This window comes from Varanus komodoensis, unplaced genomic scaffold (assembly GCF_004798865.1).
Source record: "Varanus komodoensis strain SLA01 unplaced genomic scaffold, ASM479886v1 scaffold6_2, whole genome shotgun sequence".
Taxonomy (NCBI): Eukaryota; Metazoa; Chordata; class Lepidosauria; order Squamata; family Varanidae; genus Varanus; species Varanus komodoensis.
In genome coordinates, this window is record NW_025336346.1 from 19,132,776 (window position 1) to 19,157,654 (window position 24,879).

General features: G+C 45.0%; 1 protein-coding gene across 1 annotated transcript; it reads right to left on the reverse strand.

The window, feature by feature from the left end:
• Window positions 1-24,537, reverse strand: MCM2 (minichromosome maintenance complex component 2). The gene is made up of 16 exons (XM_044451534.1): window positions 24,462-24,537; window positions 22,695-22,885; window positions 20,356-20,531; window positions 18,044-18,307; window positions 15,932-16,151; window positions 14,973-15,180; window positions 13,140-13,274; window positions 12,049-12,240; window positions 9,189-9,282; window positions 7,916-8,166; window positions 6,793-6,919; window positions 5,868-5,980; window positions 5,228-5,470; window positions 4,603-4,785; window positions 2,489-2,644; window positions 1-1,144 (listed from the first exon to the last, which is right to left on the reverse strand). The coding sequence occupies exons 1-16, from the start codon at window positions 24,465-24,467 to the stop codon at window positions 1,034-1,036; spliced, it is 2,670 nt and encodes an 889-aa protein (XP_044307469.1). The 5' UTR covers window positions 24,468-24,537; the 3' UTR covers window positions 1-1,033.
• Window positions 24,538-24,879: the final 342 nt, after the last annotated feature.

Genomic DNA, 24,879 nt, shown 5'->3' on the forward strand with positions numbered 1-24,879 from the left:
TATTTTTAAACCTTTATTTTTCCATATTAAAACTTACAAACACTGCCACCTGCTGGGCAAAAACATAAGAGCCTATAAAAGTCTTGGTAAATTCTAGATCCTGGTCTCCCAATCCTTTTGAGAAGATTTGCAGGATGTAAGGCAAGAGGGGAAGTGGGGTGGGGGGTTGTTCTGCAAGCATTATCCTCCAGCTGGCAGAATGATGGAACTGTTTTCAAACCAATGCTTTTTTTAAAACTACCAAACACAATCTGGCACGATGATGCCAGTCTCAATCAGCCTCCAAGGAGGCAGTTTCAGCATTCGTACACAAACCACCACACGGTGTATGAGCCACAAGACAGAACTCGTGAGCAGTTCGAGATGTTTGAGACAAAAGGGGATATTGTTTCTTCTGCTTACTTCAGATGCCTGACTTCTGGGCTGCCTCCACATCTGGGGATACATTTTCCCAAGCAGAAAAAAAATGTATGAGCTCAGCTTTGGCCATTATAAATCAAGGGTGGGCAACCTGTGGCCCTCCAGATATTCTTGCCTACAACTCCCATTATCCCTTCTCAGTATAGCCAATGGTGATAGATGATGCAAGTTGTAGGCCAGCACATCTGGAGGGCCACCAATTAAGTCGTCTAAACAAAGGTAGAGAAAGGAAACAGAATGCAAGCATATGCCCTGTGTGTTTAGATGATCCAATTACACCCAGTTATCAAGAATAAACTGATTCAATGGATAACTCGAACAATATTCCCTACTGATTGCTTTGTTCAGATTTCCAAACATGGGGCCAAAAGACAGCCAGTCCTTTGAGGCTTCGGCCAACAAACTCAGCCACTACAAAAAAATTTCAGGAGTTCAGGGTGCTTCAGCTAGTTGGCTTTGCTCCGTTCTAATCACAGTCTTTCAGCAGGACTGAACGTTCTCCTCTGTGGTTCTCGGAGGACAGGCGTAGGAATCATTTGCGTGCTGCTGCAATGTGTGAGGAAGCACCGTTTCAAGTGCAGGCTCTCTGCAGGCACTCAGGAATGCCCTGCCCTTACAGAGCCTGTATAATCAGCTTCCGTTTCACATCACGGTTGAATCTGTTCATCTTGAACAACTCACTGTCGTAGAAGGCAGAAAGGTTGTGGATGTTGATCTGGCGAGCCTGGGAGAAAAGAAGCACCTGTCAGCCTTTCCCACAAACTGAAGCCCCAAGTAGTTTTTATCATTACTCTCTATCTATCTAGCACAAAATGCAGGAGTGGTGTAGAAATGGGTCTTCCCAATCTGGACATTCGGGAGGACCACAGTAACCATGTTTGCCTGGCACCTGGCCTTAGTTTTATGTATCAGGGCACTTGATGGTCATGCACTGCCTCCAAGGTCAGAGGCACCATGTCTCTGAAGACCAGTTACAACGGCAACAGCAGCAAGCTTAAGCCACGGTCTTCATGCCCTGCTTTAGTTGGCCACTGTAAGAAAGTGGATGTTTGGCTACATGGGCCTTTGTTCTGATTCAGCAGGGCTGCTCTTAATATACGTAGCTATATTATTCTTGCCATTATGTAAGTCACCTATTTAAGAAAAGTCAAGCCATTTATAGACTCTAGTGAACTGAACTGCTGTGAACCAACAGTATAGAAATATAAGCAATAAAGTAAGTGCAGCCATAGGTAGACAGGCTAACCAAACAGATCCAAACCTTATTGAATGGACCTGGCTAGCCTGAAGCCTCTTAGGAAGAACCAAATTTAGAACAGTTCCCCAATGAATCTCAGCTAAGGGGACAAAAAGGGTTCTTTGCCATACGCCTCCACAGATTTGGCGAGAACTAGGACCAAGGTACGGATAAAACTATATCTGGAAAAGGTGATATTAGTAATACCATTCCTGCAAAAGTCTCCTGGAAAATGCCATTCTTGCAAAAGCTTCCTTTTTGGTTCTATTTAAAAACAAAGCCAGCTGGTGTATTCCAGAGAATGCATGATCACTTGAGTTAAAATAGATTAAATCAGACAGGAAAAAGTCCTAGAATTCCCAGTGCTGGGAGTTGCCAACTTTAAACCTGCATAGGATTGGGCCTCGATTCTGTGTCGCTGAGCCCTATGGCAATATCTGAAGGGGTAGAATTCTCCCCCATTCATTTTTCACTGGAACACCTGGATGAGGGTAACCTTTTTAGCTATGTGAATTTAATGTTTCCAAGAGGAATAAGTCTACTCTGTATTTGGCTTGAGACTCCTCCTCACCCTGGGCATAGCTAGCTTCTTTCCCATTCGAGGATCAGCTTCAGGATGTGTATGAAACACCAAGAAGCTGTGGTGGCGGCAGAAGCCAACAATCTTTCCCCCCGTTCCTGAATCTCATGCTTTTATTTTGCTACACAAGAACTAATCTTGCTCACAGCCCACTTTGTTCAAAGTGCAAAAATGAAAACCTAGGTGGTCTTGGATTGGGTAGATTTAGGCTCTCAGCATAATACATCATAGGGAGAAAAGATGCCCCATACCTTATCGACCAAGTCTTTCTCTGGCACCTCAATGGTATCCTGCTGAGCCCCATAGCGATTCCTCTGATACATCACCTGTTCTGATACCAGCTGTTTCAAAATGAACAGCAAGAGCTCATTGTTATCTCGCCTGAAGGCCAGGTACCGGGAGAAAGTCTATGTGGGAAGAAAAAGGCAAGTTTGAAAGAGAACCACCACTACCAAGAAGAAAGAAAAAGAAAAGAAAGGTACATTCTGTTCCTTCCCTCCCTCAGTCAACAGAACAGGGATGATTCTGGTTTACGTGGAGGGATTACCCACTGGCTAGAGCACACACCTCCTAACAGACCCATGTAACACAGCCTTACAAGTTCAGTCTCAGTCTTCTGAAGAAAAGAACACCAGAAATTTCAAAGGAGCTGCTACTGAGTTGTTAAGGAAAAAGGGAAGGTCCCCTTACAGCTCCCCAAGTACCTGGTATTCTGTTGCTGAAGCACATATATTAATTATAAACTCCAGGCTATGTGAACAAGGGACACACATTCTCCCAGATCTAAGCAATTATTTAATACACTGCAACCACAAGTGCATTTCAAAGCTGGGAGCAGGGCAACTCTGGAAAGAGATCAACTTTCATGAATTAAAAAAGGCCTAATTAGGAAAGACTCTCACTGAATTATGCCTCTATTTTAGAAAATAGCTCGAGGCCCTCACCTTAGAGGCACCTATTCCCTTATGAATGACACCAGCAACAAAGACCTACATGAGAGGCCTGCCCTAAACCCCATCCACATGTGGACATTATTTATTCATTACATTTGTATCCCACCACATAGCCCATAGGGTTCTCTGCACCATTTAAAAATGGGAGGCCTGTGCTGTAAGGGTAAGGATGAGGGTCTTCCTTATTGTGGCCCCACAGCTGTGGACCTCCAGGTACCCAAGAACATTTTAGGAAGCAGGAGAGAATACTGTAATGTTGTGGTCTTCCCTGAGATTTACACAATTCTGCACTTGTGTTCATTGACAAGCTGCTTCTTGAAGGAAAACGCAACACGCACAAATATTTATTCATTCTTTCTCTTAATCCTACCCTTCTTCCAGTGAGATCATGATGATGCACATGGTTCCCCTGCTTTTATTCTCACACTGAGGAGCTGAGGGAGCCTAAGCCAAGAGACTTGTCATGCCCCCAGGGCCACCCAGTAAACTGCCTAGTGAAGGGGGATTTGAGCCTGATCACTCTGGCCAAGGCTCAGAACTCTTGCCAGTGCATCACAGCAAAACCTCCCACTCACCCATAGCTGAATTGGCCACAGGAATAAGGGTTCTAGCCTGTAGCCCAAAATATCAGGGGGCCCACCAGCTAGCCCAGATTCCCAGCTTTCAGATAAGAAGAGCCTCTCTGTAGCCCTTAGATAACTTAAGCATGACTTGATGCTATCAGTGATTTTGTGAGAAACGGACAATCATTTTATCCAATCCCTTTGTGAGAAATGGGCCTGTTACCACTTCTCGGCATGCTTCTCAATAACTCAATTTGAGACACAATCAACATTTGGCCAGGGTCTTCAATCCAGAGGGATTCTCTGTCTGCAGAAAGGACTTCCTGGTTCATTGTGAATACTGCCTGCGCCCATTTGGGGATCTACCCCAAGGAACAGTGATTTTTGCCCAGAAAAAACAACTGGAAAGTCCAGCATTCACGTGCAGCTGTGATTGGGCAGCACCTGACCTAGCCCCAGACAATGGGAAGCAGGCACAGCAGGAATTCATGTTCTTTCCCACTCTGGTTTTCTTGCATGCCGTTTTGGTTTCTACTGCATTAAAAATACACTTGCTAATATAAATAAAATCTCCTATTATATCATTTTATTCTTTGTGTGGGAGTGCAGATTTTCTTTTTATATATTGACAGGGATATTTTTAATGTTTATGAGTGCAGTAAAAAGAACACATGAAAGAAAACCTGAGCTTGAAATAACATGAACTCCTGCCTTGCCTGCTAAGTAGTGGGTACTGCCCAAAGAAACTTTGCTTTGCGTCATCACTGTACAGCATCATTGTATATCCAGGAAAAAAAGGACCCTGATCTACCTGGCTTCCCAGCCCATACAAACACCTCCAACACATACCTTCCGCATGCTCCTCATGACACTGAACTTCTGTGTGTCAATGAAGCTCTCCAGCATGACCCTGATGGCCATGTTAACGTCGTCCTCTACCACATAGTCCCGCAGGTGCATGCGGGCGTGGGCCTCAGCCATGCGGATCATGGACTCAATGTGGCGCACTGTTATGGGGATACTCCCAGTTGCCTACAGAAAGGGAACAGACACATGGTGAACAGCTCTCCTTGGTCCCAGTGGCCTATACAGTCGGCTTCTTGTCTTGCAGTCCACTTTTCAGCTTTGGGCACTGTAAGAACTGAACAGTCTCTCTAAAACTACACCAAAAGGATGCAAGGAAAGAGGCAAGTCACCAAAAAACAAGCCTAAGTGTTCAAAATCCATCAGCAATGAGGGGGGCTGCACCATCTACTGGCAAACAGACAGACTGCAATGCACAGAAAAGACACGGCACTTTAGCCTGAGGAATTCTTAAAAGATGTCTGAGCTCCAGGCTGGTGAAGAGGAAACAGCTTCGAAGGTTCCCCCCGCCAGTGGAAAGGGCAGCAGCATGGATAAGATCCCGAGATCTTACTTCAGATAGCAAGATCTCTGCCCTATCTACTGTTTGCTTCCCGCTGTGGTTGTTTACCATGGATTCTTTCCTGAGCTCACTGTACATCCTGGCCACTTTGTCCTGGTCCATCTGGTTGAGTTTGGGGTGGACCTTTTCCTTCGCATAGATAATGTACTTCTTCAGGATCTCCTGTGGGATGGGGTCTATGCCATACGTATTGGGGAGGACAATCTCTTGAGAGTCTCCATTCACAAGGTCTTTGCTGTTAGGGTGATGTTTGATGTGACTGTTCACTACAAACCGAGCCAGCATCTCATCCTGCAGCAAGGTATTGGAGAGAGAACACAATGGCATTGACCAAACAGCAATCTCAAAGAGAACTCACAAATTAGTCACTCACAGTGCAGTAACCGGTATGGATGAGCTGTATGTTACTCTGTTGCAGTAACTGAGTATGTACAAACCCAGGGAGAAGACAAACAGCTTGACAAGAGCTAGGCCATGTTTCTCAGAAGCCACACTTAGAAAGTGCATCCATGCAATTTCCCCACCCCAACCCCCATCCCAGCAGCAGCAAACACTTTCGATAGATCCCAGATACCAAGCCTGTGGCTGCAGGATTTCCATCTGTCTCCTGTCTTTGTACATGACCTGTCAAGGAAGCAGCCTTCCTGAACCATTGCTGGGGTAAGAAACACTCCACAAAGACTCTTACCTGAACCGGATCCACTGTGTCCCTGACCACACACAAGATATCAAATCGAGATATGATGGGTTCAGTCAGATCGACATTTTCTGAGAAAGTCAAGGAGGGGTCATAACGCCCACCTAGGAAATGGAAAGAAATAAGTTTAGAAACAGCCACTCGTGCAGACTGAAGGAGTTGATCATGTTTGTGCCGAGGGCAACTTGCTGGGTAAAGCTAAGAGTTGGAAAACTGCAGAATTTCTAACAGGGAAACCTTGGTACCTGAAGCGATGGGAGGAAGTAAAAATGAAGCATCAACTGTAAATCAGCTAAAATTTTGGTCGAACTATCTGGCTTTTATAGAATATGGCATGACATGCAGCAATATTTGTCCAAGTCTTAGATTACAGAAAAGAGACTATATGTCTGCTCATGAGGAAGCCCTACTGAGTGGAGTTTACTTTCAGGTAGCTTTCCTAAGAGTAAGTCCCATTAAGTTCAACAGGGCTTACATTTAGTATAGGAGTACACCATCAATATAAGAACCATAAAGGAAACCTCCAAGCAGCCAACAGATTCTACTTATAGTGTACTTTGTAAAATAAAGAGGAGAAAGTTACATCCACTGTCAGTAACTGGATTTAAATGCGATGCATTTTTCTTTGTCTATCTGGAAAATTGTTGAACTATTTTTAAAAGAAAGAAAGACAGACAGACAGACAGACAGACAGACAGACAGGGCTGCTGAGCACAGACTTTAAAAAAAAGGAATGCCTTCTCTCTCCCCACTGCTTTGCCTGACTATTTACGAGCATAGTTCCTTTCCCCCCACCCCAGAACATCTAAAGATCAGTGATTATATAATCAGTATTACTGTAAAGCAAGTGTGCCTAGCAAAATCAGCAATGGCAGCGCAGCAAGACCTTTTCCTTCCATGGCCTGTCAGCACATACCGATGGGATTGGCAGCGGCAATGATGGTGCAGCGAGCTTGCAGGGAGGTGACAATGCCAGCCTTGGAGATGGAGATGCTCTGCTGCTCCATAGCTTCATGGATGCTGGTCCTGTCCTGATCTGTCATCTGAGGAATCGCAGAGACATTCGAAGTGTGACTAACTGATATGCACTCATGAGGCAAAATTCAAGCATGCCCATTTTAACACCTCAGCCCAATTAGGCTTCTGCTGAAAGGGCATCACCAGAAACCTGCAGGCAGGTGTGGAGCCATAGGCTTGCTGAGGTATTTTCAAGTGCAGGAACCATCACAGGAATTTAGGCCCTACATCTCCATTCATGGCAACAGATAAGACTCTCTTCACCCAGCCTAATTGCTGTGAGGATGAAGAGCAGGGAAGGAAATCATGTTATCTGCTCTGACTGTTGGAAACATTTCTGAATCAGAGACAGGTTGTTCCTGATGCCTGATCCTTAAAGTAGTGGAGATGCCAGGGACCAAGGCTGAGGCCTCACCCGTTGTACTCAGTGTTAGTCTAATGGAAGTACCATTCATTCCAAGTAAACCTAAGTAGGACTAGTGCTGGTTACAAAACCCTGCATGCAAAGCATGTCAACGCATGAAAGTTAGCACTGCTCTCCACCTTCATTCATTCATCTAAAATATTTATATGCCGTCCTAATTCGCAAAAAGCCTCAGGACGGCTTACAACATAAAATAAGATATAACATAAATAAAATCCCCGTCCCACACTGGCTGCAATTAAAAACATAGAAAAAACAATATTAAAACTTATTAAAATATCACTGGAATAAAAAGGTCTTAATAGGGGAATATCCAATCCCCCTGCATGTTCAAGAGTTAGGGCAAGCCAATATTACTGACCCATCAACTTTGGCTAATGAAACAAGCCCCCCTTGCTTCCTGATCACAGGGCCAAACCTGCAGCCTTGACTTATGGCTATTTTCCTGTTCTGGGCTGGCCCTCAAGCTCAGCTCTTCCTTCATCTTCCCTTTCCAGTCACCAGCTTAACAGGCCTAGCACTGGCCAGCTCAAACTGCTGTCCGGAGCTTACTTTAGTCCAGAAACCAGTTCTATCCTGTGCCCAAATCAACACGTACCTTGTCAAATTCGTCTATCAAGCACACCCCGCGGTCTGCCAACACCAGAGCACCTGCTTCCAGGGTCCACTCTTTGCTCACAGGGTGCCTCTGCACATAGGCAGTCAGACCAACAGCAGAAGCTCCCTGGCCGGTGGTGAAGATGGCTCTGCTGGACACCTTCTCCACGTATTTGAGGAACTGAGACTTAGCTGTTCCAGGATCTCCGCAGAGCAGGACATTGATGTCACCACGGACCTTGTGTTTTCCTCCTAAATAATACATATATTTTAAAAAGGTGAATCAAGCGATAGCTAGTCTGATGTTTAGAAGCAGGACCTGGCAACCACAGGTAGGTCAGGGGCAATTATGAGTTCCCAAACTGCTGTGCAGGTGTATTCTTACTGCTGCCGCCACCTCCAAATTCAGCAACTTGGCAGCAAAATAGCTGGAGGTTTGCCAGACTGCTTTGATGCCTCAGAAGGGCCACCATCTGCCAGAAAATAAGTTGACTGCGGGGACTACAGAGGAGTACTGGCTGTGTGGGGTCTATGGGGTGTGTGTTTTCCACACCTGGATCTGAGTGTTGGACTAGGACTGGGCTCAAATCCTCCATGCAGCCAAGGAATTCAGTGGATAACCCTGGACCAGTCACATTCTCTCCATCCAGCCTACTGCACAGGATTGTTGTGAGGATGAAGAGTAGGGAAGGAACTCACTGGAGGAAAGGCAGGGTTGAAAAGTTATAATCAAATAACCCCAGTGTTCATGTCCTGTAAAATGTGGAACTGCCTTGTAGAGAAACAGAGAATCACAGAATTCTGTGGGGTTGGAAAGGGCCAAGAAGGTCACTGGGTCTGATGCTCGTCATATAAATTACTGAAGGTGGTACATTAAAACAAAAACATATGAACAGAATGACCAATCAGCCCACTAGAAATCAGAGTGGCAAAGAGAAGCTTTTTTCCCCACACTGGAACATCCAGATGGATCAGACACCAAGCAATGGATTTGCTCCTTAATACTGCTTAGACTTCCAATAAAACTCTGGGAATTTTAGGGCAGCTTCATATGTTGCAATGGTACAGGGGTTAGGGGAGCTGGTTTCATGCTGCTTGAATAAATATCCCAGCACGGGGACTAAATGAACCAAAAATCAAGGCTGAACCCTTTTCAAAGAATTTCTATGAGGCTTCCCAGAGCAGAGGAGAGCGATCCTCTGAAGCAGGTCAGGGCGTGCATATTAAGCAAAATCAAAGCAGCAGTTGCTTGGATGACTAGCACTGCAGCTCACCTGGGTTTTTGGGTTCTCCTCCAAACAGGGCCAGCGCCAAGCCCCTTTTGATGTCTTCATGGCCATAGATTGAAGGAGCAATGCTGGCAAAAATCTGCAAGCAAACATCAGAGGTCAATCTTGCCACGAAATTGCCAGCAGATACACATATATGGAAAATAGCTGTTCCAACTGAAAGCTACTCACAGATGCCTGGAGAAGCAGCTCACTTCACCAACCAGGCAGCCACCACCACTGCCACGTGGAGGGGAAAAGAAGTGGTGGTGTACACACACGTTCAAGCAGATGCTGGTGCATAAAGGGCTGGGAGGATTTAGGAAACCTCGCTCCCAACACACCGCACTGTAACTAGGTTATAACTAAAATATTAAGATATAAGCAGGTGACTGCAATGAAGCTTCAACAGTAGTTCTTAATGGTAAGTGTGCTTATTAATTTATAATAAGTATTTTTATACAATTCATCAAAATCAGACCATTCTGTATACACTCATTGATAGAGAGCCACAACATTATACAAGAAGCATAACTCGTCCACCCTCAAAACAATAACACAAGAAAATTGTGTTTGCCTGCAAAATAAAAGGGGAGATTTCTCTGGGGAGAGCATTCTACAGCTGGGATGCCACCATCAATGATAGAGGTGAAAGGATGATTTGAAACAAGGAAACAGGAAGAGTGAAAGTGTAACAGAGAAAATTCCTTAGCCATAGGAGGAGGGGGCCAGGATCAGATAGCAGGAGGGAATTGGCACATAGACAAGGTAGCAGGACCCTTACTCAGTGACCTTATGACTATTAACTAACACACCCTGCATAGAAAATAAGCTCATTATAATTCACCTGGCAGAGACAAAGTGGGAGGGAAGAACAGGTATTACAGAATACAGAATAGGCAGGTGGAAAAGATTGTAACCTCCCAATGCCCTGGCTAATGAGGGAAAAGGAGGAGGGAAGGAGTGGACACGGAAAGGGCATAAGTATGGAATGTGAGCATGTGCTTGGAGAGCTGGCAAGGGGAAAGAAACCCTCTGACTCCCTTTATTGCAATAAAGTTTCAAAAAGAACTCTCTGCTGCCTGGTGCATTTGCTCTTCTGAGGGAAAGCGTGTTACTAACAATCAAGAAGCCCCCCTCTGTAGCAGCCATGGAAGGGGCCTTGCCCCAGTTTTGCTCAAAGCTTCCTGATCCTGAGTTATAAATCAGAATCACTCCTCGAAACCTTTGCTTCTCCCAGAGATATTTCCTTAAGCTGCTTGCATGACAGAGAAGAATTGCTGGCTAGTTGTTTTTAAAACTATTTAGTACTCATCCCACCTTCACAGTAGTCCGGTTACAGCAAGCCCACACAAATGCATCTGATTCATAATGTATTCCAGTCACACAAATGAAATCTCAAGTGTTGTTTTTTATTGTTCTAATACCAGGGGGGAAAGGACAAGAACACTGCAAGCTGTCCTATATACCATCGCGCTGTGGAGCTCCCTGGCTTACCCTGACTGCAGTCGCTCTCCAGGATTTCAGGCAGGACTTTTTCCAGCCCTACCAGGACATGCTACAGATCCAACCCTGGACCCTCTGCATACAATGCACTGCTGTGCCGCTGGGCTTAGAGAGGGCAACAGTCAACAGTCGCTCTGCAGGAAGGGGTCTATAGCTGGGAAGCAGCTACAATCCTCCTAGGCAGCTTCAGGCAGAATCGCAGCAGCAGCAGCAGCACTGGCCATTCTCACTTCCTCTGTCTCTGTATTTTTTGCTGGACGGCCATCATGATGCTTCAGATGCTTCATGATGCTGGGGCAGCCTTAGTCTTCTCCCTTTCCTCTGAAATGCCCTCTTTACCTTCTCTCTAGGTTGCCTTGCCAGCCTTGGGAAGCTTGCAGAGTGCTTTCTTTCACACTGGTTGTGAAAAGACAGAGCGGATCAGAGCTCTGATTCTGTGCTGAGAATCCAAAGGTTCGCCTGGCGCCGTTGTTATACTATTTTCAGCGCGAGGCAAAAACCTTTTTATTTGCCTGATATTTTAATATTTTAACATTGTTATGCTCAGCCATGCCTTCTTATTCTTATTATGTTGTATTTTGTTGTAATTATTGTTTGATTATTTATGGTTTGTAAGCTGTCCTGGGATATTTTGTAAAGGACAGGATATAAATATTATTAATAAAAATAAGTATCCTATGGGCCTCCAGACCATGTCTAGGGGACACAGAATCATTCCCTCAAGCACACTTAATTTGATTTGTGGGTAACTTTTGTTTTTGAGAACTACCATAACCGTTTGAACTGCACATTCATTCACACTGATGAAGAGTTCAATTTAGAAGCACTAGAGCCACTCCAGAAGAACCGGATGGGGTGTCCAAGGCAGTTCTCAGGGGAACCGGCATGCAAAATGCAAGCATCCTGCGACCAAACACGGGGAGCAAAAGGGCTGGGTGAAAATGCTTGCAGCAAGTGTCTGCTACCCTTCTGAATCACTGCCGGGCAGATGCTGACCTGCTGGGCATATGACAAGTTCTGTCCTGTAATGTTCGACTCAGCCATCCTGCCATCTACAGCTTCCCACATTCTTGACCAGCCTTTCCCAACCTTCTGCCTTCCAGACAGATTTGGACTGCAACACCCAGAATTCCCAGTCAATAGCCCTGCTGGGTGGGAATCCTGGGACCTGCAGTCCAAATGTCCCTGAAGGCCATCAGGAGGGGAAGGCTGTTCTTGACCATTAGCAATGCTGAGACTCATGGGAGGGGAAGCTCAAACTATCTGGAGAGTAAAAGACTGGGGATGGTGGGATTAACCTATTTCCCAGCCCTGAACTGAGTACAGACAGGCCAAAGGTGGATCTTGGGTGCCAACTCACCTTCTCTCCAATCTGCTCATCCTTTGACAGGCCTACAATGGTTTTCACATCCTCATCTGTGAGCTCTCCGATAGCCACCTTATTGTCTTTCTTGGAAATGTGGTTTGCCAGGATCACGGTGGCAAACACTGGAAACCCATTGGCAGTGTTCAAAGAACCATCATAATTATTATGGTAGATGCCGGTTAACTCCTGAAAGGCAGAGAAAGAGAAATATTCTTGAGTTATCAGTAGCAGGACAATTGCCTGTAATTCAAGGAGCCACAGGAAATGCATCACCATCAGGCTTTGCAAGCATCTGCATCTGAACTGGCACCTGTCGTCATATACCCTATTTGAGCTCTTCAGGCAAGAAAGCTGCTCATTCTGGTCAAAGCTGTTTAACTCTGAACAAACTCTGAGTTTGGTGGACACTGTTGTCTTAGTGGTGGTCTTTGGAGACTATAATTCTTGGGGAAAGAAGTGAATGCATAAAATGGGTGACAGTGCAATCTTATGGCTCCAACTTCTGCTGGCTAGAATCAGGTACGCCAAAAGGAAGATGGGGGCAGTTTTTCTCAGGTTCTCCATTTACAATGGAAAAAGCAGCGATAGGAGCCTGTGACCCTATCATGCTGGCTTATCTTTTGATGGGATCTCCATTCCCCTCCATGCCTATCAGTCAATCCTTCTCCTCCTTTGTGTTTGTAGCAGTCTGTGTGTGTGGAGAATAGGATCCACAGGACTGTGTGGCACCCAGATGCTGACTAGGGGCCACTGGAATGTTCCATAAGGTTCCTTAACAGAACCTCTGAAGTTTCTAAGAAAAATAAATTGCATAAGCTGACAACCTCAAGACAGAGGAGCTCATGTAGTGAAGATGCAAGTGACTCAAGTTTCCATCTTCTGCTCTATGTTGCAATATGCAAAAATTCCACCATCTGACAGACTTAGGAAAATGAAACATATTTTAGAGCAGTGCTCTTTGCAGTGATAATGACCTCTTTCCCAATCTCTGTGAGTGGGACCAGTTTTTAAGATACCTCTCTGAATACCCCCCTCTTCCTTGATGTCTTGGTTGTCTCCTCCTCTCTTCCTAGCATTGTACTTACAATCTCATCCCCTGGCTTGCAGCTGTCAACCAGGTCAGCAAGTAAAATGGCATCCTTGGAACGAGGGAGCCGGCCTGCTGCCACTTTGCCGGGGCTCTCCTGGATTTTGATGCGCTGGTAGTTCTGGTAGACAGTCTGCAGGGAAATCAATACTTATTACAGGCCAGAGGCCAAGCAGAAGCTGAAGTTACGATTTGCACAGGATTACACAGAAGACTCTGAACCCAAAATGCTGGCATATTTGTGAACATAATTAAAATATGAGGCCACCATATTCCAGGTGGCATTGCAAGAAAACATCTCTAGCACAGAAGACTCAAAACATACCAGCCTGCCTGCCCTCTGAGGGAACCATAAGACCTTTTCACTTGCCTGCCACTGAAAGCAGTTAAGCTGTTGAGAGCCGTTTGCATAATGGCCTTTCACGGATGATGTATCAGGTTCCTTCGCTGCAAGTTTTCAGTACAGCTATTAAGACCTACTTGTCTTTGTTGGCCTTTCAAAAAAAGGAGGGCTGTTTTATTATTCATAATTGTTGTTTGTATTAAATCTTACTGTTTCAGATTGTTTTAGCTTATATGTCATTGTTGAAGGGTACCATCTCCAAAGGAGGCCTACACATACTTTTAAATATAATACAGTTCAATTTACATGCCCAGTGTCTTGCAAGGCCTGACCTAATGTAAGGAAATTGTACAAACATTTTTCTTTTTTGGACTTCAATAGAGAAAAGGCTGTAGCTTAGTAGTGGAGCCCCTGCTTTGTGTGTAAAACACCCCAGGTCTGATCTCCAGCACCTCCACATAGGGCTAGAAACTCTCAAACTCCAAAGAGCCACTGCCAGTCAGTGTTGACAATACCAGGTTAGACAGCCCAGTAACTTAGTACAGGACAGCTTTCTATACCCCAACGTACTAATAGCCTCTTAAAACAATGTCTAATTATGAGGACCGACATGGCCCATTATGAATTCAAGCAAGGGCAGGATATGACTTTGTGCTTACAGAAAAAAAGCCAGCAGGGTAGTTCTGCAGCTGTGTAAATACAGACAAGGAACACTGTGGCCACTTGGAGACTCACCAGCATCTCCTGTGAACTTTTGCAGACCAAAGTCTACTTTGCAGTGAAGCACCCACATAAGGCAGACCATTGCATCTCCAAAGCACTACACAAACCTGCTTTAATTTTAAATGAAAAAATATACCACTCATTTTAAAGCTCCTGGATGCAGGCCAGGTATTCGATTCCATTCTGCATGCTGAGGAAGCCCTCAACAGAACAGTGCAGTCATCCAAAACCCTCGTGCCTCTCAATCTATGATCAGGAAGGCATAAGCAGCAGGAGCAAGGCTGCCTGAAACAGTGCCAAAGCTGGATCAGTGTGTCTAAGTTAAACAGGACTATGGGATGCTTCGACTATGAACTGTTTAGCAGGTGGGCAAGGAGACTTTGTTAGATCTTTAGCAAAATGGCATCAGGAGGAGGCAGGAAAGGCAATGCACTTGGGCCATCGGCTGCGAAGCAAAGCTTTGATAGAAGGCAGCAGGAAAGTAGAAGTAGAAAAGAGCCCAGTGCAAGGAGATCTACCCCTAGAGTTGTTCGACTAAAGGAACAATGTAAAAATGCTTTAAGTAAATATACAGCAGCCTCCAATTGCAAGTCACCCAAGGCAAGTAACAAACATCACAATCAGGGGTTTCTTCAGGAGGAACAAAATAGGAGCGCCATGCTCCGGGGCTTGTCTCGGGTGATTTGCCATGCAGCATTGGTACATACAGTCTAAAAATAAGCTCAAGTCCCTTTGGACTCCTTGTACCACTTAAGCATTGCTTACCTCTTCCATGTTGATTTCAAAGGGACCAGTAGACTGACACTCTGGGCAGGATCCTGGCTTTACTTCCTGGTTCTGGGACTGCATGAAAGGCCCCAAGATGAAGCTACACTTGGTGCAATTGTATTTGACCATGCTGAGCTGAGGAAGGACCCCAGTGCAGCTTGTCACAACCCCACTTGTCCGGATTAGCTGGCTCAAGTGAAGCTGCCTGAAAGAAAACCCAAGACCAAGGCTGAAATAGGCAGAGCCTCATGTGGCAGGGACAGGGGGAGCAGCTGCAGTCCTCTCCTGCAGTCCTCACCATGGCAACCAATGGGGGACACAAGGATATCATTCAGACAGGCACAGTGCCTTCCAAAGGGTCCCTTGGAGAAATGGGTTCTTCTTCACGGCAAACTGACACAGTCAGCTTCACTGCTGTGTAAGGATGGAGATGGATGGGGAAAATCTCGGTCACTATCTGAGACTGAGATTTTAGGAATCACCCTCCACTGTAGCTGCAAGTCCGGAACAGCCTGTCCTCTAGCAGCAGACATTCTAGTCCCCTATTGACGCTTGCTGCATAGAATGTGGTATGACTTCCTCTTCGCTTTCAGTGGGGTGGAACAGGGAGGCAAAGTTTATTTGCTCCATTCCCCAGGCAACTGGGACTTAAAATCCCCCACTCTCCATGTGGCTAGAACACATTAAAAAAACACACACACAACCGCCCTTCCCATCAATGCCAACTCCATGTTATGGAGCAAAGCATGATGTTTCAGAATGTGTCATATGGGATACAGAGCTTACCCTTCAATCTCACCCCTCCCTCTTCTCCAGCGCCACCACTGAGTGCTTATTGCTCCAAGGGACCCGGTGAGCACTGTCTGTCTACCTCCCATACCTCCTAGCCAGGTACATTTCACTAATAAACTTATTCTCTCAAGGCCACAATGAGGCTCCTCAAACTGACTCCTTACCGAAGTGATCGTAACTCTTCTACCAGAGGCAGATGTGAGATCCGGACGTGGATTTCCTTTGCAATTCGGTCATATTTAGGGTACATGGCCAACACCACTTCCTTGGCCGCTTCATCAAAGATCTTCAACATTTCTGCTGGGGCTTCTGGAAGAAAGTAGGCCAGGACATGTTCCCGAGCAGCCAAGTCTTCGTAATTCACCACCAGGCTCTCTCTGTTCTCTGATGAGGGTTGGTGAGGAGAGAAAGTTTTGTCAAATTTTAACAAAGTTTGTCCTAGTGTCTATAAAAGATAACATCACCAAGTGAGGTATGCAATGGTAGTATTTATTGTTGCCTTTACCATGTAAGCACAGGGCATGTTACGATCTCATTGCAGAAACAAGAAAATAAACTACTCTGAGTATCAGGTGTAACATTCTCTTCCTTGAATGTTCATCTTTGAACTATAAATGTACAATAAGTTATTATATCACACGGGCTATATAATTAACAAACAACTCATACTTTTCGTAACTCTTGCTACGGTGAACGAAACGGTGTTTCTTACACAAGCACACTGTCTCCGATCAGCACAGCCTACTGTCACTTTTAGACAGTATACCATGAAATAGACTGCTTTGGCTTTAAGAACCAACTCACAACTCTAGTTTCACATCCCTACAACTACTATATAACCAGTATTTTTCAGCTTGTTTTCCTGAGGCTGGAATCCTAAAGATATTTACTGGGGTAAACGCCACTGAACACACTGGAACTTGTTCTTGAGTAAATATGTCTAGTTTTGGACCTTAAAAATCTAAGGGTGCTACCAGATAGGGTGTGCCTAATGCAACCAATCAAAAGACAATGTGCTGCTGTTCCTTTTTTTTTTTAACTTCTGGAGGTACAATCCAATACAAGTTTGGACAGAAGAAAGGCCTGCAACGTCCAGTATGCCGCAGATTGAAGACAACATTGTCGGGAAGCCGTATATTATAACATTATAAGCATCATAAAATACTTCTCTGGAAACACCCTAATCCTATGCACACATACTTGGAAGCAATCCCCATGACACTCAGTGAGTTACTTCTAAGTACCCATGCATAGGATTGCAACCCTGAGAGTAGAATGTGACTGAGATATTACAAGACAAACATGCGGTTCTATCCAAGTCCCATTTCTCAATGGAACTGCTTTCCATGTAATGTGTTTAGGAACATTGTTCCCATCACACGGGGCACAAACCATTCTTTTATTGAAGGTCTGCTTTCAGTATGAATGAGGCCAAGAAAAACCATGGTTTCAGGAACTTAAAAGTTATCTTGAGGAAGTTTACGACGACCAAGATATCATTTTATAAATGAACTTTAGATTATGGCTGAAACTCTACTTTTCTTCAAAACCTACTACACAGTATTCCAAAATTGAAACATATAACTTAATTACATAAAGAACAATGTTTTCAAAATAATCTATCCAAAGAATAGTAAAATGGCAATGAGGAAAGAGAACTGGAGAAGCTGCAAATCAAACAACCATTTCTATTTATGAAAAATTATTTGAGACCACTTTTAGGGCTAAAACCCTGTTACAGGAAAGGGAAAAGACTCAGGTGTCTTCCACAATATATACACCAAGTGGTGATTCTGGGTCCATTTAACTTTGGCTGTCAGGTGGCATAGACATTAACTAACATAGAACATAAAAACATAGCAAATCAGAAGGGGTCCTCCGGGCCATCTAGTCTGACCCCCAGCTCCAGCTGGCTCTGCTCATGACATGCCCACCATGTGTATGTCTTGCCTATCCTTCAACACCCTCACCGATGGGGCCTCAACCACCCCCTGTGAAAGCCCATTCCATACCCTTGGGGTCCTAACTGTCAGGAAGTACTTTCTGGCACCTACATTAAACCTTGGTTCCCTGAGCTTCGCTCTGTTAAATAAATGTATAGGTTGTAGCAAGGAGCCCTATGGGTAAATCACCTAACTGCACTAATGAAGCACCTTGGAATGCCAATGTAGATGAGTCCCTCCAAAACCAGAGAGGTACAAGATGCACTTAAAGTCTCAACTGGAATAGGCCAAAAATGATAATTCTTCCCTGCCTTTCTTTTCCCACAGCTGTACCTTTGCACATGTCACTGATCCTCTCCTTGAAAACATTGTGGCCATGGTCATCCACGTGAGTTTTTAGGAAGTTCTTGAAGCGGTGGTAGATCTCAAGCCGAGGAGCTGCCATAGACACCCACTCCCTCACAGAGTGTCCTTTCATGTCTTCCAGGTTCTCAATGCTCTCAATCATGTCTTCATCCTCATCTTCCATGCCATCAGCAGCCATTTCTGCCAAGCGTCTCTTCCGTGAAGGGCGCTCCTCATCTTCATCATCACTCTCTAAGGTTTTAATCAGAGAACAGAGTAAGAACTCAACTGGAGAAGACAATGTTAGGGAAAGTTGAAGGCCAAAGAAAAGGAGGAAGGCCAATTATGAGATGGATCAATTCCATAAAGAAAGCCACAGCCTTGAGTTTACCAGACCTGAGCTGGACAGGGCTGTGAAGGACAGGACATTTTGTGCATGGGGCCAACATAAGTCAGAGACAGCATGACAGCATAAAACAACAACAGAGTAAAGAGAGACAGATCAGACAGGTGCATGAACAAAGACCCAACAGTGACATCAATCCATCTCTGCCTTAAGAAATGTTATGGCACATCTGCCTGTCTATAGGTTTGGAGCATGGGCCCTCAAACTATGGCCCGCGGGATGGATTCAGCCTGCCATGCCCATTTATCTGGCCTGCACCATCGCCCCGCTCGCTGTGCAGGCGGTGAGGCGGTGGCTTGCTCGCTCGGAGATGGTTTTGGACTCGCTGGGAGATCTCCAAGTGAGTAAGCTGCCTTGTGCCGCCTGACCAGTCTGAGTGCCCAGGCACCCCCGACACCTTTCAACTGGCCTTCTATTGAAAAAGTTTGAGGACCTCTGGTTTAGAGTATATCTCAATATCATTTCAGCAGCAAGCCAAGACTTTTTTTATGTTTGCAGACTTTAAAAACTTCTATTGATTGATTTCATGCTGCTTGGTATTTGTTTTTCGTTTTGCTGCCTGCTTTTATACTTTGTTCTTATGCTTGTATATTATAGTCTTATAATGTTTTATTTTGCTTTATTATAATTTTACCTTTTCATAAGCTGCCCTGGAAACCTGTTGTAGGATGAGCATTAATCAAAATGGATAAATAATGAACCTCTGTAACATGTCTAATGAACCTGCAAGCTTTTCTGCATATACAGATAGGCAAACAAAAACAATGAACGAAGCAGACCACTGCAGAGATCCAATACCTGTTACAACTTCTAGTTCAAAACATATTTGGGTGCAGATCCCACAATGGGATAGGGTCATGAATTGCAAGCTCAGACACAGTTACAATATATATCCAAGATCAACAGTGTGAGCCTGAGATGGGTTCTGTCAGCTGTTTTAATTAGGTTGGTTTTATCGAATTAAAAAAAAAAAGTATATTCAATGTTTACACTGTTCCAAATTTGTATATTGGAATTTTGTATACTGAAAATTTATACTGTTATATTGTATCTGTTTTTCTATTGTTTCTCCTTTTATTGTACTCACAAAATTGTTGTGAATCAGCCAGAGAGCTTCTGTTATTTGGTGGCAAAAAAATTAATAAATAAGCCTATGCAAATTCACTAGGAAGTAAGACCCAGTGAGCTCAGTAGGACTTGCCACCACATATACATAAGTCTACAACCTAAAATTGTGGTGTTGTATCTTGCTTTACTGAATGTTTATTATTATTTTAAACTAATACTATTATACCTTGAGAGCACTGCTGAAAAGCAACAGATAGTTTCTCTCTATATATAGGCAAAGGTAAAGATTTCCCCTTGACATTAAGTCCAGTCATGCCTGACTCTAAGGGGCGGCGCTCACCTCCGTTTCCTGGCCGAGGGAGCCAGCGTTTGTCCGCAGACAGTCTCCGTGGTCATGTGGCTGGCATGACTAAACACTGAAGTGCACGAAACGCTGTTACCTGCCCACCGAAGTGGTACCTTTTTATCTACTCGCATCTGCATGCTTTCGAACTGCAAGGCTGGCAGGACCTGGGATGGAGCAACAGGAACTCAACCTGTTGTGCAACTTCGAACCAGCGACCTTTCGATCTACCAGCCCAGCAGCACAGCGGTTTAAACCACTGCACCATCTGCAGTCCCTCTCTATATATAGACAGATATTTTATAAATATATATTTTTATATATTTATATTTATTTATAAAATATGGTACATATATGTACAAATTCTAGCATGGTAAGAGATGGCCAGTGGCTTTTTGGTAGGTAGGTATACAGATATAGCTATCTGGTAGCAAAAACAAAACAAAACAAAAACCACACACACACACACACATCAGAACATACCATAAAGCAGACCACTGTGCATGCGGCCCAGGCCACGGCCCATCTCATGGTCCCTCTGCCTCATGGCCCGCTCTGCTGCTGCCCTTTGGCTGGCAGTCAATTCCTCTATGTCTTCATCATCCATGGCCAAGCCTTCAGCTTCATAAACATCCAGTTCTGGAATAGGGCGGTAGTCCCTAGACACCCACACAACTCAGTTAATCAACTGCATAGCATGAGTGAATCCACATACATCTCACTTCCTTTGCCAAGCAAAACAATAAAATACTTCCCTTACCCAAATTCATTGGATATTCACATGTGGGAATTCAGGTGCATGGCACCTCTTCCAAAAATAAAATTCAAACACAAGTAGGTGTGAACTGTGCAGCCAAAGCAAAAAGTGCACTATTTGAGCTTATACATGGTGGATTATTTTGAAACAGAAGTGCTGCGCAAATGAATTGGAGAGGCACCAGTGTCTATCCAGATTGGCACCATTGATGTACGTCGTATGCTACAAGTTTTAAAATATTTAAAATATTTAATTATATTTCTATCCCTGTTAAAAATAATACATTAGAATAAAGAGATAATGAAGAGGGCAAAACATGCATACAATCAGGTAAGAATAGAATACAATGTTCAGAATGTATAATAATCTCAAAAGATAATTCTGCACATGACAAAGGGAAAGTTTCTAGATAGTTTGGATGGACAGACCGTAGATCACAACCTTTTGGTGATTAGAACTAGATCTGCAACAATTTCTGACCGGCTTTTGTTTACGAATGGCTACAATGAACCAAACCCCACCAAAAATCATGTTGATAGGAAAAGTGTACAGGTACCTAAGTGAATCTGGCTATGGAAGAACTCCAAAGTCAGTTCTGCTCTAGCATGCAAAACTTAATTTTGAAGCTTAGAAGTCTTTAATACTATGTCTTTTTGCATGAGGTTCTCATTGGTGGATCTCTCATTTTTCTAGGAAAAAACCTCACAAAGTAGATCTCACAAAGCAGAAACAGGGCCACCCTTAAAAAAAAAAAAAAAGAGTATAGGTGACCTACCCTATGTATGGATTGCCAACATGCACCTGAATGTACACCCTGTCTGCAACATGGTGCTCATTTCCTGCAAACTGACTGGAAGCATCTTTCGATGCAAATGGAAATGTGAGCCTGCAATTGGGGCTGCCAGATGTTGCATGTGATTAGTTGTGCACAGCTGCAGTACAGCAAAGATGATCAGAATGATAATCAGAAAATACTTGCACCCTTGAAACTCCGTTTCAGGGATGGGCATTGCCAGGATCTGGCCTGGCCTGGTGACTAGAACCAGAACTACACCACTGTATTCTCAAGATCAGTTGTAAGCTCTACTGCAGCTCTCATTCTGCTGATGAGCACCAGCTGGGAATTCTGGGGGAAAGCTATATAACGGGGGGACCAGACTTGACCAATGAAAGAGCAACACTGGTAGATGCCAGATGCCTGAGAGTTGCAAAGGGGTGCCCCTGGGCAGTGCCTGTAGGTGGCAGCTGCAGGAAACAAGCCATGAACCAAAAAATAAACTCAAAGAGCCTCCTGAGCCTCGGTTTGGCTGTCTCTGCTATATAAGAAAGCGCAAGCTCCTCCCTCCAGATTTGGCCTCAGCAACACTGCTCCTGCTCCATTGCCTACACAGCACAGGGCCTCCTATTTGCTGCAGTGCCTGCATCCTGCCTCACCTTCCTGTTCCCCACTGTAACCTTGCATCTTGCCATGTCTCCTGCCTCTTGCTGTGCTTCCTGCCTTGCCATGTGGCCTTAGCAACACAGGTTCGCCTATCTGCTGTTGTGCCTGCACCTTGCCTGGCCATTCCTGCTCCTGGTTCCTGCCTTTCCCTGTTGCCTGGTTGTTGTGCCTCCCTATATTCCTGCCTCGCCGTGCTGCTTCAGTACCACAGGGCTTCCTGCTAGTTGTGGCTCAGCGCCTGCATCTTGCCTGTCCCTTGCTGCATCTGGTTCCTGCTCTGCTGTGTCTCCTGCCCTGTCACCCTGCCCAGATACTTATGCCCCTTGTTTGTCCTCCCAGTTCTAGGTTTGTTCCTGACCACATCCCTGTTCTGCCCTCATGCATTCTCCTGGTTCCTAACCTTGGCCTGTACCATGACTTTGATTTGAACTTTCCACCAAACCCTGCATTTGGACTCTGTCTTGCCTGAAGTCCTGTTGCCTGGTCCTGGTGCCTCTTGTCTTGTCTTGTCTTGTCTCTGGCCACCCGCATCTGAGCTGCAGGCCCTGACAGGCAGATGTACTCCATGGACAGGAAGGCTCGTGTAGCGACCCAAGCACAATGAAATGAGTCTGAGACTCCTACCTTTCCATCCCTTCTCCAATTAGTTCCTCCCCATCTTCTTCTTCTTCATCATCAGGGGGGCCCTCAGCTCCCAGGAGTCCTTCAGATTCATCCTCGAAGGGAGGCAGATCTCTTCCTGGGCTGGAGGTGAAGGCATCTCCTCGCCGAGAGCTGCGCACCGGGCTGGTGGCCATGTTGGACTCTGAGGAATCCTACGGAAATACATGGAACCAAATTTAAAAGTCACCGTGACTTATGGTAATAACCTTTCCTGCAGATTTATTGAATCTGCAGCATTCTGAGTGTTGAACTAAAATTCAGTCTGTGCTGACTGGGAATGATGGGAGTTACAGTCCAACACACCTGGAGGACTCTAAATAGAGGAAGTCTGCTTTATTGGTGCAACTGCAGATAATCAGACAACTTTCAAGACTGTGAACATGCATTTGTTGACAACCACTGTGGCACAGTAATTAATGTATTGAACTTGGGACTCGAGATCTGGGTTCTAGTCCCTACTGAGCCATGAGACTCACTGGTTGACTCTGGGCCTGAGACTCACACTCAGCCTAACCCACCTCACAGGCTTGTTGTTGTTGCGAGGATAAAATTAAGTGGAAGACTATGTAGGCCACTTTGGGTTCCTTGCAAGAGGAAGAAAGTTGTGATATAACTGTAATAATGCTAAGGAGAAAAAAAAACCAAGTCACAGTGGTCTATCAAGATGGAAACAGGCTGTCTGGAAAAAAAAAAGCTTTCTGTGCTGCAAACCTGAAAGCTAGACAAGCAGGGAAAGAAGGAACATTATTCAAGGAAAAGAAAATTAAGATAACCATTGAGGAAGGCAGATTCTATTGGTATAACATGGGTGGAATAGTGTTCCATTTTCATACGCAGAGTTCAGGAAAATGAAACTGCATTCTCTTTCTCTTAGGGTGCTACATATAAAAACCAGGCCGACTAGACCTGGCCCAGTTTTCACAGGGATGATCAACCTGTGCCTAGGCTATTCCACTTCATCTCTGCAGTGTGCATACAGGGCAGGAGTGGGGTTCACCTAGCAGATCAGCTCCTCAAGCAAATATTCCTAGATCTAAGAATCATAGAATAGTAGAGTTGAAAGGGGCCATGAAGGCTATCAGGTCCAACCCGCTGCTGTTGCAGGACACCACATTACACCATCCCACTCAGACGGGTGTCCAGTTTATTTCTGAATGCCTCTAGTGTGGCAGAGCCCTGGACTTCTCTAGGCCCACGACCTCTCTTAGATGTCAGGTTATAGTAGCTGGGCTGGAATCCTTCTTCCTCTCCTATCCGGTGTAGTTCTATGCCTAGCTACCCAAAAATGAGTCTCGCAGAGTTCAGTGAGGTTTACTCCCAGGAAAATATATATACCATTCCAGTCCTGCTTAGTTGTCTACATGTTGAGGATATATACGGAACTCTTTCACCATGCCAGCTCCCGATGTGATACAGCCCAGTGAAAAGGGCTTACATATTGATTGCAGGCTGGCTTTGAACAGAAGCCAAGGATCTCCCCCACCCGACACACTCAGCTGGAGAACAGGGTTGCATTGAAAAGTCTATCTGCCCGCCCGCGGGACCCAGAATACCCAGCCAAGCAAGTAACCAAAGTTAACCAGAAAATGCAAGGCACCCCCCCGCCCGGCCGTAAGGAGGGAGAAGAAGATAAAGGATCTACGCTAGGAAAAAAACTCTGTACCCATGCTGAGAAACCTTCCTTACAGACCCGAACTGGAACCCTATCCGTGCCCAGCACCCACTCACCGCCATCTCTGCTGCTTTCCGAACCAACTGGACTGCTACTGTAAATTTCCAAATACACGGATGGCCGCGGCCTAAATTGCGCGCGAAGAGGATCACGTGGGCAAAAAGCCCGCGAAAGCTCATGAATAATGAATATGCAAATAGGCGACTCCTCCTCCTGGGGAAGAGCAGAGAGGGCGCTGATGAGTATTAATCAGTACCGCAGGAAGACTCCTAGCTGGCGCAGGTCGTTCGCTTGGCAGGTCGGGAGGGGGCATTTTACGGGCAGCTCCTCCAATCACACGCATGTTTATTGGATCCGACTGTTTTCAGTGGGAATTACTTTTGAGTAAATGTGAATAGCATTGCGATCTAACGACCCAATCTTTAAGTTCTTTGGTTTTAGTAGGGTTATAAAATGCGCCTAATCCTGCATTGA

What these genes read in the sequence shown, in the direction of transcription:
- MCM2 (XM_044451534.1), bottom strand. An exon ending in GATCAGTGACATGTGCAAAG is followed by an intron (nt 16,152 to 18,043) that starts GTACAGCTGTGG and finishes AACCCTCATCAG; the next exon opens with AGAACAGAGAGAGCCTGGTG. An exon ending in TCATGAGGAGCATGCGGAAG is followed by an intron (nt 2,645 to 4,602) that starts GTATGTGTTGGA and finishes CTTCCCACATAG; the next exon opens with ACTTTCTCCCGGTACCTGGC.